At 53.4% G+C, this 23,056-nt stretch overlaps 1 protein-coding gene across 3 annotated transcripts in view; it reads right to left on the reverse strand.

Annotated features, from left to right (window-relative positions):
* The window catches only part of TRAPPC9 (trafficking protein particle complex subunit 9), a 404,238-nt gene that overhangs the window by 135,540 nt on the left and 245,642 nt on the right, over positions 1 to 23,056 (reverse strand). For all 3 annotated transcript variants that reach the window (XM_074353143.1, XM_074353142.1, XM_074353144.1), the window contains one exon: positions 15,899 to 16,009. In XM_074353143.1, coding sequence (XP_074209244.1) covers positions 15,899 to 16,009 — 111 coding nt within the window. The remainder of the gene's footprint in view (positions 1 to 15,898; positions 16,010 to 23,056) is intronic.

The following is a 23,056-nucleotide window of genomic DNA, read 5'->3' on the forward strand; positions in this document are numbered from 1 at the left end:
TTCTGGGGGCTCGAGAGGAGAACCTGTCTTCTCGACTCTTCCAGCTCCTGGAGGCTGTGTGTACCCCTTGGCTCACAGCCCCACAACCCTCCAGCCTCTCCACCAGTTGTCACATCTCCTCCTCTCACTCTGGCCCCACTACCTCCCTCTTTCCCTTACAAGGAGCCTTGTAATGACACTGGCCCACCTGGACACTCCAGGCGCAGTAGACAGAACGTTTGTGTCCCTCCCAAATTCACATGTTGAAACTCTAGCTCCAGTGTGATGGTATACGGAGGCAGGGCCTCCAGGAGGTGATTAGGTAATGGGGGGAGGAGGGTAATGATGGGGTTAGTGCCCTTATGAGAGCAGGCCCAAGAGCTACCAGGCCTCTTTCCACCACATGAGGATACAATGAGCAGGTGGCCATCTGCAACCCAGAAGAGGGCCCACTAGACCCCGACCATGCTGGCATCCTGACCTCAGTCTTCCAGCCTCCTGGACTCTGAGAAGGTAATTTCTATTGTTTCTAAGCCACCTAGTCCATGTACTTTGTCATAGCAGCCCGAAGGGACCAAGACACCAGGATAACCTCCCATCTTGCCGTCCTTAACTTAATCACATCTGCGAAGTTCCTTCTGCCATATAAGGGAATATTCACTATTTCTGGGGATTAGGACGGGGACATCTGGGGGCAGGGGGAGCATTATCCTGCCTAACACCCTTGTTAACCATGTGTATTGCACTGAGCCCTGGGGAGAGAGAAAATGTGGAAGGCGTGGCCCCGCTCCCGGAGCCCCCACCTCCTGGGGAGAGACACCCGTAGACACACAGTCATGGCAGAGTGGAGTCTAACAGCCAGGCAGGTGCCAGGATCTGCAGGACAAGAGAAGGAGGGAGGTCTCTTAGGAGGTCGGGCAGGCCTCTGGCAGAGAGGATGCCTGGACGGGGTCTGGGAGGATGGACACATTTTCCAGGCAGACAGAAGGGAGACAACTGTTCCCGCAGGGGAAGGGGACAGCACGGAGCATCGATCTACACTTGATCCCGGGAGTGCCCTCTCCCTCAGACACCTGATTCACCCACTGCTAATAAGACACCAGAGCCCTGGGGTCTGGGAACCAGAACACCAAGTCTAGCCTGGCTCTCCCATGTGGCCGTGAGATCCTGAAAAGGCCACTTTGCCTTCTCAGTGGCCTCAGGGTCCCCACCTGCAATGAGGGGTCAGGGCTTTGAGGATCTCAGAGAACCCCTCCCCCTTCCAACTTAAAGGTTCCAAAGTTGGGTGGAGTTAAGAAGTATTTTTCAGAATAATCATTACAAATATTCAGAAGAACTGCATTGCCAAAATGATACTAAGAGCAGTTATTTAAGAAAACATGGAAGAGATTCAATAAGAAAAACAAACATGGCAAGACTGTGTGGCTTCAAGCACTCGGCAAATTCTGGGAAAAGCAATGTTTGATAGAAGCTGGATTTTTAATTTCTCTAAAATACTAAACATTTCTACCAAGGAACTTTGACCCCAGTGCTATTAATAGACACACTTGAGAAGATTATTCGGTGAAAGCAGCAGAAGAATGCGGCTCATAAAATTACTCAAACAGCAACGGATTTCCTCCCCGGGACTGAGCCTGGAGGGAAGCTTCACGTTATGCTGATCCAAGGAAATCAGGGCGGGTGAGGGCGAGGGCGCTCTCTGCCGCGGGCCCCAGGCTCTGCCTGCTCTGAGCTGCCCAGGCCGGAGGTAACCTAGAGTGGGCGCTCCCTCCTGCACCACCAGTAACCCCAGAGCATTCGTCTGAGACCCTCAGCACCTAGGACAGAGCCTCAGACACTCAGGCCTTTAGAAAGGGTTCTTAAGAATGTTCTTGTATAGTGGGGAGGGTATAGCTCGGTGGTGGAGCACGTGCTTAGCATGCATGAGGTTCTGGGTTCAACCCCCAGTACCTCCAATAAATAAATAAACTTAATTCTGTCCCCCCAACAAAAGCAACAACAAAATAACTTAAGGAAAATGTGGCTGGTCTGCAGCGAGATGTGCTAGAGTGTGAAATGCACACCAGGTTTCAAAGGCTTAGCACCTAAATTAAACAGAAAATTTTTTTTTAAAGGAATGCTCTCGCACAGTCTGAAAAGTGCCTTCTGTAGCTGCAGTGGCTTGCTCTCTTGGAGGTCTCAGATTCTCCCTACACAGCACCCTTGAAGATCGCCTGTTCTCGGCTAAACGCCGGGGTGAAGCTGTGGGTCCTCAGGCCCCATCTCCTCTGAACAGACGGGTCTGTACACACCTCTGGGGCAGAGGCGGCTGGAGTCCCTTGCCCAAGGCTGCAGCACAAGGCCAACATGGTGGTCCTCAGGTCCCGTTCAGCAGAAACAATGCCTTCATAAATTTTCAACAGTCAGAAATGTTTATCCAGAACCAAGGTTCCCCAAGCAAAGCAGCTTCGCCTCCCGGCCGCTAGGCCCCCCTCAAGGTGTCCATCAGCATTCATCAACCACAACCTCTGCTTCCCTCTTCCAGGAACATTTCCAAAACACAAGGAGCAAATACCAACAACGCAATTACTCATAAAAAGCACGGAAGAACCCAGGGGAGAGAGGAGCCCCCTGTTAAGTCAGGAGTCTGTGTGCAGAATGCAGAGCAGGTCCGCGAGGGACGACTAACTGGAGAAAAAGAGCTGCCTTCAACCTGACCACCAGCGCGCAGCAACGAAGTAGCAGGGCGGCCCGGCATCTCGGAGGACCGTGCACCTCCCTCCAGGCCTCCTAGCTCAGCACCCTGAGTTCTCTCAGAGGGAGGTTTTTAAAGAGAAAAAGGTCCTAGGCACACATCAATCCTGAAAAAATAATTTTTTAACATGATGCTCATAGGAGACCATGAAGAGAGTCAATCTCGACCCAATACCGGGGAGCACCCCCTCCAGGCCAGGCGCTGCGTTACAGCGAGGGTTCTAGGGCAGGTGAGACGAGGGCCCTGGCTTGGGAAGCTGGACGTGTGCAGAGGTCGTGCCATGCGGCCCAGAGCAGGACACCAGACGCCAGATGACCCGCATCGCAGGCCTCACCCGGGCTTCCTGCGTGTGCGGGGAGGGAACGTGAGGACTCTGGCCCCGCCAGCCCAGTCTCCCCGATGGGCCACAGACACGGCCCCCCTTTACCGCACAGGCACGGGCCGCCTGCTCTCAGACGGCTGAGGCTAAACAAGCAAGTCTCTAAAGCCAGCACCACGAGGCCGGCCACACACAGTCCCTTTCTGATGCCCCACGACAAAGCCCTCTGGGAGCAGAGACTGGCCTTTCCAGCCGGAGGAGCATGAGTGTGACGGGTGCTCAATGGACCCAATTAAGGTAACAAGGGGTTCACTTCCAGGCTGAGTGCACACGTGTGGCATGCAGGCTAAGTGGGGACAACTATGCCCCCTTCTCCGTACTACACGGCAGACTGCTACAAACACGGTGGGCGTTCTGGTCACGTCTTCTGAATGAATGGAGGAACGAATGAAAGGCTGCAGGGTCCGCTGTAACATGACATGTTCCCATAGGAAACAGGCAACCGTCCTGAAAAGAGGGCAAAACAGTGAAGATGAAGACAGAAAAGTGCGGGAGTCTCTCTAAATGCAAGGGAGGTACCTGGACCGCTGCACTGGCCCAGCCCTGACACGCCTCCTGCAGGGCTGCCCGCCCTCGTCACTCCTGGCTCAGGCTGTCCTGTGACTTGTTTGACCAATGAAACACAGAGGAAGCAACACAGGCCACGTCTAAGCAGGACACTCCTGAGCTGTCACGTGGCCTGGCCCCTTCTCTTTACCCCTGCCACACAACTGGCATGTCTCCAAGGGACATGGGTCACGAATGAAAGCAAACGGAGCAGAGCTCAACCCACCGGTGACGCATATGAAACCTGAACAAGAAACACATCCTTCTGTTGTACCAAGTAACTAGGGTTCTGAGTCTTTTGTTTCTGCAGAGTGACTTAGCCTAAATTCAATGATACAGAAAGTGATTCAGTCCAGTCCCTACTGGGCCAGGCACTCAGCTAGGAGCTGGCACCCAGACACAATGAGGACGTGACCCCCGCCCCAGGGTGGCTCCCAGGGCAGAGAGAGACACACAGGCAAACAACAGCATCGCAGCTGTTGGAGGGCTGGAGCCCCGGGGCGGGGGGTGGGGCTGGTGCTCAGGACGAGGAGGTGCTGAGGAAGACCGGCGGCCAGGGCCCTCCACAAAGACAGAGCAGGACACCCCCAGCCCCCAACACACCATACGTTGTTTCACTAGAGTATTTCTTTCCTTCCTTTTCTGTTCCTTCTGCTATGGAACAATAACTGGAAACTGGATGATCAAAGAGGCAAAAAAGCATGCGTTGTCTTTGGCTTTTTAAAACGCACGCTGATCCTGACAGAAATAAACAGGCTCATACCATAAGATGCAGCCCTCACCCTCCTTGGCATTTACTTACCCAAAGGAGGTGGAAACTTACGTCCGCACAAAAACTCGCGCAGGGTACTTGCAGCAGCTTTACTCTTAAGTGCCCAAATTGGAAGCAACCAAGATGTCCCTCAGTAGGGAAACAGATAAATAAACTGCGGTACCTCCAACAGACTATTATTCAGTACTCAAAGGAAATGAGCTAGCAAGCCATGAAAAGACATGGAGGAACCTTAATTGCATATTGCTAAGTGACAGAAGTCAACCTGAAAAGGCTACATCCTGTACGACTCCAACAATACGACATTCTGGGAAAGGCAGGACTTAGGAGGCAGTAAAAAGCTCAGGGTGGCCCAGGGTTAGAGGGCAGGGCACAGCGCGTGTTCAGGACAGTGAACCTGCCCTGCAGGATGCTGCCGGGGTTCCACACGTCTCCAAACCCACAAGACGCACGCCACCGAGAGGAAGCCCTGGTAGCAAGCATGGGCTCTGGGTGACGAAGCTGTGTTGGCGCAGGTTCACCCGCTGTAGCAAACGCGCGCCCTGCTGTGGGTGTTGATAACGGGGAGGCCGCGGAGGGAGGGACAGGGCATATGGGAATCTCTGTGCTCATCTGTCAGGCGGGATGACACGGCAGGAGGGGGCAATTGGACTTGGCCTCTGGAATCACGTGGCTGGTGGACACTGTTACTGAGTGGGAGGGAGCTCACCTCGGTGGCTGCCTCAGGACCCTGGTTTAACCCTGGCTCAGGCACGTACTGGCCGAGTCACCAGGGATGGGTCGCTTGACCTCACCGAGCCTGTCTCCTCAGTTGGCATGCAGGGGTAATGCAAGGACCGGGGGTGATATAAGAGGTCTGAAAGCCTTCTGCTAATGGGGTCAGACTAAAGCGTGCCCACATACAATGCAGAGGTGTCAGCAAGCAGTCTGTGTGGAAAGCCTCGGACGCTCCCCCTCCCCGCCCCTCCAACGCAACGGGCAGCAGGGCTCGCGCTCCGGGAGCCAGGAGAAGCTCTCTGACAGCGCTGGTTTCACGGCATCTACCGGGGGCAGGTTCCGAAGCTAGGAGGGCTTCTGAGTGAGTGCAACTTGGTGGGGGCTTTCTGCACGGACACAGGCTAGATGGCTCCGTTCCATCAGCCCCACTTCCTTTTGCTCGTGCTGCCAGCAGCCTGCACACTCTGCTCTGAGGCTGCCTGGTTACCCACGTTCCCGGCCAGACTTCAACCCTGAAGTACTTCGTTACGTGAAAAATGTATAAGCTGCAGTCTGAGGAAGGATGTAGTGGTTTTTCTGGGCCAACCATCCGTCTGCTGATAAGCCACAGCACAGCCTGGACCAGACCCCCGCCCCAGAGGACAGTCCCTGCACGTCCAGGCCCTGGGACCAGCCTGCCCCGCCTCAGGCCGACCCCACACCGCTGACCCGGACGAGGACACTGCCCTCCTCCTTCACTTCTCCACCCACAGTGGGACCTGCGTCCCCCTCGCAGGCCAAGAAGCGGGGTGTGGGTGGCACGGGAAGCGCTTCCCTGAGCTGTGGGACTGGGCGCCAGCTATGCCCAAACAAAAGCGCAGACCCAGTGTCCCGCAGGGGGCCGCATCCCAGCTCGGCCAGCCGCCGGCTCACAGAGTTTACTGGTTGTAAGTCCGATCGGAGCTGGGAGACCAGGTCCCAGGGGCCTGAGAGCCTTCTGGAGCCCCAGAGGAATGCCCCATTTGTAGAGGACGCCTGTTCCCAGGAGATGGGGAAGAGTGTGCCTAGCCCCTGCCTCCCCCCAGGGTCTCGCTCGCAAGAGGGAAGAGATGGAAAATGGTCACACCTTCCCAGCGCCCTGCAGGTTAGAATCAGCTCCACCCAGGCCCCAGCCGGTCTGGGGAATTCACAGGGCCTGAACGACGCAGCCAGAGGCCAGACCTTCGGCTCCAGGACAACGCTCTTCATCCAAGGTCACAGGGTGGCGGTTCTGACACAGCCAGGGGGACCAGCTGCTCTGCAAGGACAGCAGCCCTGTGGCCACGGCCCCTGCTCCCTGCACGCACTCCCCCACTGGCTCCGGCCCCACGTCCCCTGCGCAAGCGAACGGCACTACCACCCACCCAGCTGCCCAGGCTAGAAACTTCCGTCTCCTTCTCCGCACCCCACACCCACATGCCCTGCCAATTCTCCCTCCGTCCGAGGGTCTGTGGATCCAGACTCCCCTCTGCTCCAAAGGGCGCCCCCCGCGCAGCCACTGTGAGCTACCTTAGGCCAGCATCCAGGCTCTCCCAGCTGTCACCCCTTCCAGACACTTCCTAAAAGGCCAATCTGACACTCTCCTGCCTCAAACCCTCCTGTGACCATCCCTTCTCCTCAAGAGACAGACATGGCTTTGACCTTGGCTCCCAGGCCCTGCTGCCCCTCCGGCCTCACCCTGGAGTCGCCTCTAGGTTCCAGCTCTGAACAACCTCCAGCCTCCACTACCCAGTGTGCTGACCTCCTGGCCCAGCACGGGCTGTTCCCTCTGCCTAAGCACCCCTGCCCCAAATCTGCCCCAGTCTGCCCAGCTCCTTCTTGGGCCTTCAAGTCTCTCTTGAGGGTCACTTCCACGGAGAAGCCACCCCGCACTCCCCCTGGGCTGGTTAGGGGACGAGCGCCTGCCTTCACTCCCCGCATCCAACCACACGCCAAGGTCGGGGGGAGGGGTGCTCTGCCCTACCCCACACCGCGAGCTGGTGGCTCTGGGCACAAAGAACGTGTCTTGGTCTCAGCTGATTCGCCAGCACCAAGCACCATGTGGCAGGATGGTTGGTACACACTTCACAAGTGCTGAACGAGCCGAAGGCTGAACAAACGCCGAAGGTACCAGTTACCTGCTCTACACCCCTCACACGAAAGAACACGCCCCGTCGGCAATGCGCCCTGTGGCCACCCCTCCCCGTGCCCACGTGCCGCCACCAAAAACCGGGGAGAAGTTCTGGTGAAACACATTAAAGGAGACAAACACACTTGCCTCTAATGGCGTATAAAACCTCCGTGGCACAACCCTGACGTGAGGGGTGAGCACAAAACCTGTAGAACCAAAAAGGTAGTTCTGCATGGAACAAAAATTTATATTTGTTCTTCCCAAAGGGATAGATCTATAAAGTTAAATATAGTCTCTCTGCCACGTGACCACGATGGCAGGAAACTCAACATCCGACTGCTCTGGCAGCTGCGGGGTCAGCAGGGGAGGGTCCCCACCACGGACAGACCCACGGACAGACCCACGTCCTTTCATTTAAGCCTCAGGGCAGCCCTAGAGGTAGGTGTTATTGTCCCCACTACATAGACTGGAAACTGAAGCTCCCGGAGACAGATAAATTAAGTTCCTCCATCAAGGGCACTTGAGTTCAAACTTCCTTCCGTGACATCCAGCCAGTCAGGGCTCCGGCCTCCCCAAAGCATCACCAGAGAAAAGGAAAGGAAAACATACCCCGTGCCCACTGCACAGACTCCTCTCCCAGGGCTTCATACTCATCCCTTCTGAATCCACAGGACCGTCCCGTCTTACAGATGCGGGAACAAGGCCTGGAGACGCAGAGGCAGGATGGGACCCCAGGGGTAAATTCAGTGCTCCTCCCACAGCCTTCCTCTCGCCGCCCCGGCCCTCCCTGCCCAGTTCCTGGGCCTGGAACCCCGCGGAGGGCATCTCCTGCAGGCTTCTCCTGGGGCCACCTTGCCCTCCCTCCCCATCGGCAGACCCAGATCAGCTGTTATAGATTTCAACGCCTCCTACGACACTGCAGCCCCAACTGTGCAAAACTTGTCTGAGCCAAGACCATCCTCGTCCCCTGAAAGCGTCCCATGCAGCTCACTCTCCAAGTTGGGAAGCACAGCCAAGGAAAAAGGGAGGCAGTTCTGAGTGGGCCTACGTCCCAGATCTGGCACCTTTCACTACAAGCAGACACCAGTGCTGCCCGAGACAAGACCTTCTATCGACCTGCAGGTGAAGGAGCGCCAGACAAGAGCGTGGCTTCGGGGGCAGGACCTGAGCTGCCACCTGGGTGTCTGCACAGCCCGCCTGCACTGCCCAGCATTTCTCTAACACACGGGGTCTCAAACCTCCCTGAGCATCAGAAGCGCCCAAGGGCTTGTTACACCACCACTTGCTCGGTGGGTCCCAAGAATCTGCATTTCTAGCAAGTTCCCAGGCGACGGTGTCGCTGTGGGTCCAGGGGCCACACTTGGGAACCACAGTTCCCAGGGAGGACTTCAAGCCAGTGCGGAAGCTGTCATTTATCCCGCAGGTGAAAACGGGAGAAACCCACAAGACAAAGACACCTTCAAAAACACGAATCCCCCATTAAACATGGAGTATGAATCACTTCCTTCTGCCCAGCTTCCAAGGTCCTCTAAGATCTGGCCCAGACTAGTCCTCACTCCCCGGATACTCAGGCCACAGAAACACCCGCCCGTCCCTGAGACACCTCTCCCATCCTAAGCCGCGGTGAACTATCCGTTAGACGGGAAAATAACCCTTGTCCCGGAAAAACACATTTACGAGCTTAGGTTACTGTTAGAGGAAGCAGCTCAGCATGAGACAGACATGCTGCTCCAGCCAGTCTGTGGCAGAAAGTCCCAAACATGCTGAACTCAGCTGCTCCTGCCTGTGCCCCCAGGCCCTGAAACGGTCCCAGGGAGAGCGGGGATGCGGTCCCTCCCCTGGGGGCCACAGCCCAGTCCTGCCAGGTCCAGAGCGACTGGCTCCAGGACTGCGCCAGCTCCTGGAGGCAGCTGTGAGGTTTCCCAGTCCTGCTGGGCCTCTGAGAGCCCTAAACCACACCAGCATTTCCCCAATTTCTCTCCCTGGGCAGCTGCTGAGAACGATGTGCCTTCACTACCCGAGGAGTGGGATGATCTGGAGGGAGGGCACACAGGTAATGACTTCACTCCATCTGGTCATTTTCCAAACCACAGACAGAAAATGCTGGTGTGCTTTTTGTTTTGTTTTTCCTTAACGGAGGCACTGGGGGTTGAACCCAGGACCCCGTGTGCACCAAGCATGTGCTCTACCGCTGAGCAACACCCCTACCCCTTCGTGTGCTTTGTTTTGAGCTTATGAGAAAGAGAATTTCTTAATGTTTACGGATCTGCTGGGGAAGAAAATGCACCTTCAGGGTGTAAGGTCACAGAAGAGGGAAGGATCTGATCATAACGGCCCCACTGCAGACAGTGGAAGCAGAAGCAGCAGACACCGGCGCTTCTGATGGAGGTTCTCTGCAAAAACAGAAATCTGTCACTGAGCGTGATCAAGCCTCTAGATCTTACTCCCCATTTAACGAGGAATAAAGGGAAAGAAAGACGTCGGAGGAGCTGGCGCAGCAGCACCGCCAGGGGCCCGAGCCCGCCGGGGCCCCGGTTCAGGCAGTGGCGGCCTGCGAGAAGTGAAGAACAGGGCGCCCACAGGTTAAAACCGGCCTTGAGACTTTCCAACTTCCGGAATTCCGATTCCAAAAAGTGTTTTAAAAACAGGACCCCGAGGTCACTGGAAATATAAACACTGACATTGAGGAACTGCTCATTTTAAGACATGCTGTGGCATGGCGGTCATGCTTTTAAAAAGAGCTCCAATGTCGGATATTAAAGTGCCTACAGTGAGATAATGTGCTGTCTCGGATTGGCTTCAAAATAACAAGGGAGAAGGGGGGGCTGGCGAGGGAGGGGTGAAAAAGTCTGGCTGTGTCGCTGGCTGGAGGAGCTGGGGGAGAAGTCCTACTGCGACACCCTTTGTGTATCTGCGGGAGTGAGAGCGCGGTACCCCGGGAGCTGCGTCGGCATCGGGGCGGCCCTGGATTCCGATTTCAACTAACTGCGCGGCCCTCGGCAAGTCTGGCCTCTCTCGCTCACAACCAAAAACGGGGGCGGCGCCCACACTTGAGGCTGCGTGTTAAAGACGCCACGGCACACAGCATCTGCTTTACACCGCCCACAGGTGGGCGTGAGTGTTCCTGCAGGCAGGTGGCCGCGGGTCTGCAGGGCGTCCTCAGTGTCAGGACTGGGCGGGAGGGGCGCCCAGGCAACGTAACCAGCACAGACCGTGCATCGCCAGCCGCGTCTGGCAAAAGAGAGGGCACATAACGGTCCTTAATCACAGACCTGACACACCAACCCTGCCTCAGAAACAGAGGAGCCACTGATTTCAAAAAGAACTTTTAAAGGAAGAGATGAGGAAGGGGAAAAAGTATTTTCTACATCCATTTGCTGTAATGTTGTATTTTAAATCATAAATTTAAGAAGATATCTCTAAGACGTGACAAGAAAGGTACTTCTAGTTTAAAACCTCAAATAGTCAGCCTCTGAAGAACTTCCCACCACCCTCCGCACACTCACCTTCTAGGGCGCGCTCTCCTCCACCTGGGCTGCCGTCTCTCGCACTCCGGCCCCAGCTCACTCCTGCTCATCCACTCTGCATTAGCATCACTTCCTCCAGGAAGCCTTCCCAGCCCCCATGTTGGCGTTCTTCCTACAGGGTTTGATTCTCCTCCCACTATATGACAGCGCCTGTCTGTGACTTTTTTCCACACCAAAACAAGCATGGCAGAGACACAGGCAGTACGACCTTACTCACTGTCTCACACCCACCCGCCACTCAGGAAATGCTCGTTGAATGAATTAATGACACCACAGAAGCCAAGGAGCCAGTCTGCTCCTCCGCCTCGCTGCCTTCTGCCGGCCTGTACCCTTACCGTGGCCCTCACGGTGCTGGTCACAGCTTACCTAAGGCTGCACAGTGCAGAAAGAGGGGGGGGAACAGAACCTGCTTCCCCGACCCCCTCCAGCCCATTCTAAGCACATCCATGACATCAGACAGATGTGGGTTCCACCGCATGACTGATCAGCATACTCCGGCTGCTTATCCACAAACTGTGGACAGACTCTCTGCGTGAGGCGACCATGAGCACTAAGGGGCCCAGCTCCCCCAAACACACTCAGTGACTGTGACTCCCTGTTCCAGAGGACACATTCCTCTTGTACTGGGCCTGCCTTTCTACCCAGAGGGAAGCAGAGAGGCGGGGACCCCAACAACCTAATTGGAGTTGGTGCCTCTCCCAGACTTCAGGCCACCCTTAGAAGGACATCAAATGCCTCGTGACCCAGATGCCAGGGCTCTGAGAAGAGCAGCATCAGAGCCACGTTAACTCCAGGGACACAGCTCTTCACGGAAGATGAGGCCGTGCCGCCCCAGCAGGACCCACGCCCCGGGTAGCAGAGAGAACCTGGCTTGCCGCCCACGCTGGGAAACCAAACCAGAGTCTGAGGACCACTGAGGCCCTCACCTCCGGGCAGAGCCCGCCCGCCTGCCTGGCCGAGGGCAGCCTGGGCTGTGGTGAGGCTGGCTCCCAGAGGGGGCGGGAAGACCCTGGAGCAGGGATGAGCTCAGGGCTCTGGGAAGGGACAGGGCTCTAAGAAAGTGTAACCAAGCAGGACCCGGTGGGGACTTCAAGGGACAGACCCTCCTCTCTGAAGCACCAAGATGAGGGTATCTCATGAGTTTTTTAGATGCTAAAAACCACCACCAAACGGAAGGATTAGATTAACAGTGAGGAATCTGTAACCGCATAACATCTGTAACTGCACAGCAGTAACCCCGAGCAGCTCCCCTCAGGCTACAGCGACACACCAGCCTGGTGTTACACTGCGCGTGTCCTCACAGCACAAGCCCACAGACCCCTCCCGGAGCACCCTTTGCTCCAGGTACAGGGATGTGAAGAGAGGTGGTTTGTTAACTCCCAGGACAGGAGGCAAACCCTGGCCCCCCGCCCGGTGGACATGGTCTGAGAACTGCAGGAACGGGAGGCCCCGTCACCAGATCCACGAGACACCAGTGCGACTGCATCGAAAGGAAAGGGCAGCAGCCCCGTGTATACTCGGGACCTTATCAGAAGCACAGCTCCTTGGACATTTGCTAGAAAACTCCCCACCACCCCTCCCCAAGGGGGCTCACAGCCTTAGAAGCCCTAGCCTACTGTGACCGCCTTCACCTGGCAGAGAAAGCAAGCTGCCTTTTCTACTTCATCCAAAACACTTGTCTCCAAGTTTTAATTCGGTAATCAGGGCACAGAAGCTTAAGTTCGGCAACAGAGACAGAGCCTGGAAGGACAGGGGCCACAGCCAGGTCTGCAAGGGGTGTCCCGGTGCTGCCAGGCAGTCCCCTACTGCCGCTCCTTCCACCAGACCCGCCCCAAGAGACCAAAGACCTGGGACCCCTCCAGGGAGGTAGAGCGTGTGTCCGACCTGGGCGAGGCTGGAGTAGTCACCACTGGATTAGTGGGGGCCGTGGAAGCAGCACCCAAGCTGACTCCCGAGATGAAAGAAGGCAGCAGCGTGACCTCTGGTTCACCCCCCCCCCCCAACGAAAGAGCAAGACACCCCGCGGGCAGGACCAGCGGGGCCGCCCCGGCTGCATGAGACACTCGTCATACCGTATGGTCACTCTGGGGGAAGAGGGGTCCTTACTTGTCGTGGCTGGAGCCTGACGCAGGTACCACTGAGCAAGTTCTCCAAGTATCGATATTTATTGAATGAATATTTTATGAATGAATAAAGCATGTGTGAGTTAGGAGCACTGAGAAATGGGAATTTGAGCAATAAGCTTAATAACGCAGGGCCTGCGGCACAACACCCCACTGCGGTCAAGTGCGAGAGGCACTGTGAGCGCCAGGCAGCCGCCCGCCGCCGTGGGCGAGTCCACGCTCAGAACAAGCTCAGCTCTTTGTAATTTTTTTAAAGCAGGTTTTATGTTGGTGTCATGGGGCGACCAGAATGACGTCCTCTGGGATCTCGGGTTACATCAAAACATCTAGACAAGACAGACAAGGGGGGCAGACGGATTCCTCCACAATTTAGGCCCCAGGGACGCATCAGTGCCCCAGGAAAGAGCCTGTGCCTCCACCCAGGAGCCAGACGTGGTCAGCAGCAAGGCCATGGCCTCTGGGCAGGAGGAGCCCGGAGCCCCTCGGACACACCCACACAGCGAGAACCCGCTGGAAGCAGCAGCTCTTGGGAGGCAGTATTCCCTCCTTTCAAGGGCAGGCCACGACGCCCTCCCACTGACCAGCCCCGGATCGCAGGTACGACTGTGTTCATGGGTGTCATCCTCAATAATCACACTGAACAGCAACACCCTGGAGGCGACCTTGTGGTAAATCAGCATGGAGACGGGCAAACGGGGCGCGTTCATGAACCCCGTATGCAGAGCGGCCAGAAGGCCAAACCCCGACGCGTACTCAGCTCCAGAGCACAGCGCTCTAGTTATAAAAGACATACAATATGGAACCACTTATGTCATTTTAAAAGACACTCTGAAAATCATGTTTGTTGTGGCTGTAAACACAACAAAGGGGTAAAACGTGGTGTGGACAATGTTACCGCCTCCCAGAGGGCAGATCCCCCCGGGGAGGAAGACAAGGGAGGTGGAGAAGGGAAGGGGGAGGGAGTCCGGCCTCACTACTTCTTCATTTGCGTATTTTTTCCCAACATTTTCTTGTGAAACTTTTCAAATGTAAAGTTGAAAGAATCCTCCGTGAAGACTCTGTATGCCCACTGGTAGATTCTACAATTAACATTTTACCACATTTGCTTTATCAACCAAGTCTCTCCACCTTTCCATCCCTCTACCCAACATGGATCTAATTTGCAGGCATCTCAAAGGCTGGCGCAGATACCACATGCCACCCTCAAATCCCTCAGCGGGAACATCACCAGTTTCACATTTGCTTACAGCTTTTCTTTAGATATAAAACTGACTTACAGTGAAATGCAAAATCTTAAGTGAACACCTGCTAAATTTTAACAATTGCAAACAGCTGTGCAACCCACACCCAAATATCAAGTGGCATAATGTGACCATCACCTAGAGGTCCCCTTGGGCCCCTTCCTAGTCAAAGCCCATCCCAGCCTCTCCAGAAGCATCCGTGGTGCTTGTATCACCATAGAAGAGTTCTGCTTGTTCTGGGATTTCAGAAGGATGACTCACACGGTACGTGCTATTCTGGGTGAGTCTCCCTGCACTCAGGATAATGTTCCGAGTGTAATGCTCGCCCACGGCGACGGACGTGTTAGGAATTTGTCCGTTTTTGTTGCTGAGTAGTATTCCATTACAAAAGTGCCACCATTTGTTAAGCCATTCTCCCATAACGGGCACCTGAGCTCTTTCTAGGTTTTGGCTAGGAATGTTCTTTACAGGTCTTTTTGTAAACACGTTTCAATTTTTCTTGAATAAGTAAAAAACTAAGGTTAGAATTGCTGGGGAAAAGTGTATGTTTAGTTTCATAAGAAACTGTCAGACCTCCTTGAAAAGTGGCTGCACCATTTCATATTCCCACCAGGGCTTGAGAGTTCCAGCTGCTTCACATTCCTCGTCAACACTTGGCATCGTCAGTCTGTCACTTGCATACTGTCAGTCTGTCATCTTCCTCACTCTGATGAGTACGCAGTGGTGTCTCACTGAGGACTGAATTTGTATTCCCTCCTCCCCACTGACTAATGGTGTTCACATCAGCTGTTTTTTTTTAACATTTTTTTTCCCAAAGAGAGACAGAAAGAAGAGACAGAAAGGAGAGAGAGACAGACAGAGACACACACAGGCACACACACAGACACACACGGATCTGGAGCAAACACAGCAAAGTGCTCAAACCTGAGACTTAGGCATGCTAGTGTCTAGTTATTTCCTGTCTATTTCAAGTATTTTACAATTAAAAATGAAAACTGTATCCTACCCGAATCTTGCCCCATCTGTCATTCCCCCTGTGAGGGCACGGCCCTAACACCCGAGCTGGGCTTGGAGGCACAGCTTCTGGCCTGGGGAGCGTCCCAGCTGAGAGTGGGCCAGGCCCTGGGGAAGGGATCCCAACACAGAAGAGCTGCTTCCCAAAGCCACTAAGAAGTCCTGCCTCGGGACCGGCCTCTGTGGCCCCGGCTTTGCTCCTCGCTTTCCACTTGGCTCCCTGCGCGCCTCTGCGGGCCAGGGCACGTCCAGTGGCTGGCCCCGGGGCTGGGCCCTGGTGGGGCCACCTCTCTTTACCCACCAAGGACTGGGCTCGGGTGACACTGCCTGTCCCCCAGAGGCCTGAGCCTGGCCTGTCTTCTGTGGCATGAATTCCTGCCAGCAACATTTCATTGCTACTGACATTCATCCCTCAAATCCACACCCTGCGTCCCCAGATACAGCTTCCTTAGGAAGTGAAAAGTGAGAGGTCTCGCTCAGACGTCTCAGCATCCTCAGAGGTGGTGCCCGAGAGCACACGTAGCTGTGGTACCACTGCCCCCCTTAGGAGGATGCCGTTCAGTCCTGCCTTGACTTTACACTTGGCTCCAATCTCAAGCCACGCAGACTCTCACTGAACCTGAACAAGGACTGTACCAGACTGCCCACCTCTAGGGTCTCAAGGGCAGGATTACTTCAGAGTCGCCCGAGCGGCTGATGAAGGCAGGGACAGGGAGCACGGGGCGCGGGGACACTCACCGCTGGCACTCGCCGGCGTGCAGGATGAGCTCGTCGCTGCCCCGGGCGCTGACCGTCAGCTCGTGCTCCGTGGAGTTGAAGACGTCCAGGAGCAGGTGGCACTGCCGGGTACTGCGGGGCAAAGACAAAGGGAAGTTCAGACTCTTCTGGCAGCCAAAGAGGGGAGTGACTCCACCTTCTCCTGTCCACAGGTCTCCACGACTGGGGACATCACAAGTGCGATTTGGCAAAATGTCAAGTGTCCCTGGACCTAAAGGTTTACTGAGACTCATTCTGAAAAAACTGAATTCTCAACAGTGGGTTTGGACAGGGTTAGGGTTAGGGTAGGGTTAGGGTTAGGGTTAGGGTCCTGGGACACATGCTTAACAACCCTTTACACATGAGTGACCTCGGGAAGGTAACCTGAGTTCTCCAAGCCTCACACATGTGACAACTAGGGGACAGGACCCAGAGGGAAGGCGCTCGGGACAGTGTCATTCCGTACATGACCGCGTCACGGTCCTGGATCTCCACAGGTGCCGGGCGGCTGCTGGGCGGGGCACACGCAGCTCCGCGTCCACACTGTCCGTGCGCACGTTCACCGCGAGTCCCCACAGGGACCACCCCCTGCTCCCTCCAGAACTCTGGATAACACTTTCACTCACAGCCACGTGAAACCTCCTCTCCTTGGCCTTCTCTACTGCAGACAGTAAGCCACAGTAACCAAGTTCCCATCGGCCCCTTCCCCAGGGGGAGGGCCACGGACCAAGTTAGCCCATTGCAGGCTTCTGGAGGCGCTCCACCCCAAATAAGAAGACAAGCCCTTGAGAAGGGGAGGCATCACCCTTCCGCCTCCCCGCTCCCTTCCTTCTTCTGCAGGGAAACCGGGTGACCCTGGGGACCCTCAAGACCTTCACGCACCACGGCTGTGGATGGCAGGGGGGCATTCGAAGAGGGGTCCAGGAAATGATGGCGTAGACTCATTAGCTACACATGCGAAACAAAAGTCCAACCAGACACGCTTCATTTGGTTAGTTGCCATTTGTCAGGTCTCCATGACAGTCGAATGCCTGCCGAAAACTACCACAGCATCTCAAATGCCAAGTGTCACAGCTGCGTGTGACAGCTGGTCAGTAAGTGTCCGCTCCTCCCAACGGGACAGCCGGACTCAAGACAGGAGCAGCCAGGGAAGAGCAACAGAGGCAGAAGCCATTCTCCTTTCTGGAGGTTCAGGGTAAGGAGATTTTCACTGAAGGGAAAATAAAACAGATTCAGAGAAGGATCTGTGCTCTGGGTCATTTTCGGCTGAGCATTTCTGCAAAACATGACCTTCCAAAGGGCATCTGAATCCTCAAATGTGCACCTCAAAGTGTGATGATGCAAGACGTCGCTGGCTGTTAAGCAAAGTGGAGGGAGGGCTCACACCCATGTCCCGGGCTGCCTGCATGTAGTTATTTCATACAAAAGCCCTGGGAGGGCGTGCTCCTGAGACCCAGTGACAGGAGAGGAGAGTGACGCTCAGAAGGTGACGAAAAATGCTGGTGAATGACTGAGACCCAAGACTTAGAGCTTGAAACCCTGTCGTGCTCACAGCAGACGATGCATATGCCAAATCCAAACTGCGTCCACTGTTCTTTCCAGAGAAGGGGACTGAGGGAGAGAGGGGCACAGTGACGTGTCCACGGGTTCACACGCACACGCACACGCACACAAAGACAGACATCATCAAAAAGCCTCTGGGCACCTGTGAAATGCCAGTTTTTCCAAACGTGCACGTGCACCTGCTCTTGGGGAGGGAGCAAGGAGGCACCTGACGGTCCGGCTCTTACTGCCATGAGACGCTGCACGCCGCGTCTTAGAAGAGCGGGGTCACGTCGGTAGATTCTGGGTTCTGTGGTGGGGTGTCCTCCCCAGAGGCTCAGCACTTGAAAAAACATTCATTAGCTCCGGCAGCTGCCTACAAGAGGCCTCTTCACTCAGCTCACAGAAAGATGAGCTTTCAAGAGGGAAGATCCAATCCCTTCTGCCTTTGTCATAACTTCATGAACTCTTTAATCACAGAGAAATCTTTCATCATAAAAGGGAATTCAGAAAACACTTATCACAGGAAGAAAATTGAAGTGATTTTTCTAAAGCAGGGAAGAAAAGGTTCAAATACGTGTTGTCTTCACTCACAGAATAGAGTTGTTAGAAAACTGCACGAGAGTCAAGGACGTCGGAACGTAGCACTTTTCCGTCCTGTCTTCCTGGCTCGCTGTCTGAGTGTGGCGTGTCCTGCCCCAGTGCTCCCACTCCTTCCAACTGTTGCCTGCTGTTCACTTTCCACCCATCATTCATAAACCAGTTCCCCTCCCCAGACTGCAGCGGCAGTGAGCTCACGACAATGCCATTCACTCTTTGTATCTCTCCGCATCGCTCAGGACAATTTTCTCAAGTTTTAAGATGTGTTTGAGCGTATATGTACTTTTAATTATTGTTTGCTTTTTTGGGGGGGGGGGGTTCTTTTCTGGATCCATCTTCCTGAAGTATAGGGAAACCCAGGAAAGCTTCCTGGAAGAACTGAGGTCAGAGCACGTCTTTGAAGAACAAATCCATCTGCCTGGTTTCAGGGAGGAAGGGGGCAAGGTCTCAGCAGCAGGGAAGAATCTGGAGTCAAGTGGGAGGAAGGGGGCGAGGCCGCTGGGGTAAAGCGGGGCTCCATCCAGGCAGAGAGAGCAGCGTGTGTGAAATCACATCTGTACACTCAGTGCACACTATTTCTTCTGTCCAGAATTAGGACAATTCATTTTCGTAATTATTTCATCTGAAAAATATCAGTGTCTACTGAGTACCTTTATAATATATGTGTGTATATATATATATTTATATATATATATAAATACTTATATACTGCTCACGGGACAATAAAATGGCACTGCCACTGTGGTAAACAGCCTGGGGGTCTCCTATAAGGTTAAATATGCACTGACCATATAACCCAGTGATTCCATTCCTAGAGAAAGGAAAACTTACATTCACAAACACTCTGCACGGGTATTTACAGCCGCGCTAGTCATAATCAAAATGGTGGGAGTTCAAATGTCCTTCAGTTGCAGAATGGACCCACAGACTGGGGTGCATCCATTCAATGCACTGCTCCTCCGCATTTAAAAATACAAATCAAACTACAAACTCAACAGGAGGGAGGGATCTCAAAATCATTATGCCGAGTGAAAAAAGTCACTTTCGAAAGGTCACATGCAGTGTGACTCCATTTACATGACATTTTGGAAAAGTCTACAGGACACAGAGCAGTGGAGAGCCCATCGGTGGTCGACACGGGTCAGGGCAGGACTGCCAGGGCAGCAGGGTGAAGTTTTGGGGGTGATGAAACTGCTTTTTATCCTGATTGTGGCAGAACACATGTGTTAGAACACACAACTGCGCTCCAGAAAAAGTCAATTTTATCACATTAATTTAAATCTTTTAAAATCTATGTAATAAAAAATAAACCTCGTGCTGAGCTGCATGAGCTGCATGAGCTGCATGAGCTGCAGGGCACGAAGTCTGTTCCGATACCAGATTTGCTGCTTCCTGGCCACTGCATGTAAGCATCATTAAACTTCTCTGAGCCTCAGCTTCCCCCAGGGGAACAAGAGCGCCTGTGTCATGGAATGATTTGGAGGCGCCAGTGAGGGGCAAGGCGAAAGCGCTCTGCAGCGCTGCAAGCAGGGGGCGCCAGAAGTCGGAGCGGGTGAGTATTGCCAGCTTGGCTGCAGTCAGTGGCGCAGCAGAGGCGCTCACAACCCTGCCAGCGAAGCAATCCCAGCTGATTATTCCATGCTGACTCAGCGACAACTGAGTGTGAGAAACCCCACGCCCGGGCCTCAGTCCATCTAAAACCACGGCGCCACGCCCAGAGTGTACGGGGGCCCTTTCTCCCCAGGCCCGGCCAAATTCTCCCAGCCTCCCAGGGTCCAGACATCAACGTTCCATCGTTCCTGAGCGTGCGGTGAAGTGACGGGAGACACAGTCGAACGTGTAGTGACAGCCAGATACACCTTTGGCCAAAACTGTGGGGTCTTTTAATGTTCTATAAACCTGCCTGCTCTAAACTGTCTTCTTTCCTAAAAAAATTTAGTAGCTAGTCTCAGGATGGAGAGCTTTCATGTAAGTCTTAAGAAAGCCAGGGAGCTTAATTCAATCTAAAGGGGAAAAAATAGAACAAATAACCAGAACGTTCTTCTGGTGATATAATTTCGCCCCAGGCTGCATCATCTCACAAGGGTCCAGCGCTCAGCAACAAACACACCATTTACTCCCTGTTACATCATCTCATTTGTCCTCAGAATGGGCCACAGGTATAAGAAAAGAACCATGAAGACCACATGTTAAGAAGGGCATGAAACTGACTCAACACCCAGACATTTGTGCCTCAAAATCCAAGGTGAAAAAGGTAACATATAATGACAACTATGTCATATTGGCTTTTCGTTTTCTGGGACTGAAGACAAGTCCAGTTCAAAAAGGATGGAAATGTACCTGCAGATAACAACCAGAAATCATGTTTCATGTATCACCACTTGACATGAACTCTGTAATGATTAAACTAAGCAGTAAAACTTTGAAAATGCAGAATGCAAAAACTCTAAATATAAGGTCACGAGAAACTCAGGCCCATTGCTGTGATGAACAATCTCCCTTTTAACACACACCCAACTCCTAAATCAAACATGATGTGGGCCTTTCTCACTGACGTTTATAAATCATACTCCTTACTATATAATTAGCATATATTACTTGTTAAATAGAGCAATCTCTAAATGCCTTAAATGAATATTGATAGTGTTTTTAAATGAATATTAATATACAACATTCAATAATACAGTTCAAAGTAAAATATAGATCACTTAAAATTATTGACTGCAATAATTTAATAATATGTATGAGTAAGAAAGAAAGAAGGTCCTTTCAAGACACAGCTGTGCAGACAGGAAAGTGGGAGGGAGTCCACTGGGAGGTGGTCTGCCTCGGCAGCTCTCCCTGGGGACGCCGGGGACCCGCGCGCTAACCACCGAGAGGGTGTCAAGCTGGATGGAAGCCGTGCCGGGCTGGGTCCCAGCTCCTGCCTGCGCAGATAGACACTACGTTAACACTTGCAAAGATGATGAAAAGCGTGCTTATCATTTCAGGGAACACAGGTCAATAGGAGCAGGATGGGATGAAGCAAAGTAACGGAGTCGCTAAGCTCCTTCCAACAGGAGACTTGATGAGGAACTGACTAAGATGAGATGCCAACTCCGAGGCAGGGTGCCGGGTGCAGAGTGCACGTCCCCAGCCCCTCCCATCACACAAGCCGGTCTCGGGGCAGGTGTCCCATATCCTCTCCCATCCTGCCCAGGGCGCTCCTCACAGCCCAGCCTCAGGGATGCCACGGAGAGGTTGGAGCTCTCGGGTGGGCGAGGGCTTCCCTCTCAGTAACACAGCCCCAGTTTCCTTACCAACCAGCCAGACACAAGTCCCCAGCTGGGCTGTCCCTGTGTCACTCCCACAACGCAAGAGTGGGAGTCCCTTACCTTGCCCTCAGCAACCACCACTCCCCAAGTTTCTACCTCGTGTCAGGCACTGTATCAGACACTCTACATACATTTATTAAGCCCTACCGCGAGCCTGCAAGATCAATGTTACCTTCATTTCAAGATGAAGGAAAAATGATGCTTAAAGAAACAGGAATGACTAGCCTGAGACCACAGAGCAAATGAGTGGTAGAATCAAAATTTGAAATCAGATACAGGTCCGCTGGGCTCTGAATCCTGTGCTTGTTAAAATTCTCAATTCTTGTTAAATTTAAAAACCAATTTAAATAACACAGCAACTTGCAAAAGATGGTCCATGATGAAATCCAACATTGAAATTGCCTTCATTGCGTGTCGGTGAGCACATGCTCCCCACAGAGTAGCGCGGTCCCACCCCGTGGGGGGAAATGGAATTTTTCTACATGGCCGAGAGAAGCACTGCGGTGTGTCAAGCTGTATGATTTCTATTAATAATGTAATAACGCTCGCACCTTGCACCCTGCTCAGGGGAGTGTGTTTTCCACATTGCTCAGAGTAGCAATGTTTGAGACTGGACCATTTATCCTAACAGCCGAGAAAGAAATGGCTCCGGAGGAGAGGGAGGCTCGGCCCTCAGACGGGGCGGCATGGCCCAATCCATTTCAATCTTGTCCCTAACGACATTACTAGGCAGCTTGGTGCAAAAAGTGGATCTCAAAGGTAATTGATCTCCTAAATAAAAGTCAGCTGAAACCTATGTACACACCCCTGAGGGAGAACGCTTTAAAAAAAAAACCCAATAAGAATTCCACCTCCCACCTATAATGTGCACCTCCCTCCTTTATTGTGTTTTGGCTTCGAGAAAACACGGATCCCTCTATTGTTTAATTTGATTCTCTTACACACCCAGGAGGTGAGCAGAGCCGGTGATCACTCCCACGAGGGACAGGAAGGCTGAAGCTGGGAGAAACAAAGAGAAGCTTCCAAAGACGCCATGGGGGCAAAAGGAACCCAGGTCTCCAGAATCCCAGTTCAGAGCAGGTGTGGCAGAAAGCACGGGTTTCGGTGCCAACAAGGCCATAATTCAAATCGCATCTCTGCCTCCCATTAATGTGCAACTCCATACAGCAATGCTGACTTCAACGGGTTCTCTGGAGTTTAAATGGGATGCTGAACACAGAGGACCTAGGGCAAGCCTTAGAATAGAGTGGGTCCAGAACAAACAGGGTTTCCCTCCCCCTTCCTCTTCTAGACCTCTACTAGTGAAAAAACCACCAATGAGAAAACCTGCATAGCTTATCAATATTAATAAAGGAGCTGATACACAAACTACCCCTGGAGCAATATCCCTTTGTATCTTGGTTTCAGAACAGAGCAGATGATTCTGTTGATGCCAGCAATAAGGTTATCTTGTGATGTCTACGCGGCTTCTTTTTGCACCAAATTCAGCTTGAATCTTCATAAAGACTCCAACAACGTGCATGCGGTCATCTCCCTGTCTGTGCTGCAGAGGCCTTGAAGTCAGGGTATCCGGGTGCCAGTGTGCCTGGCTCCTGACTGCACAGAGGTCAGAATCCAGCAAGGGAAAGAGAAACACAGTTAGCAACACTTTCCCAATTCCTCCCGGAGAAGAAATGGTGAAATC

Source organism: Camelus bactrianus, chromosome 25, assembly GCF_048773025.1.
Source record: "Camelus bactrianus isolate YW-2024 breed Bactrian camel chromosome 25, ASM4877302v1, whole genome shotgun sequence".
Lineage (NCBI taxonomy): Eukaryota > Metazoa > Chordata > Mammalia > Artiodactyla > Camelidae > Camelus > Camelus bactrianus.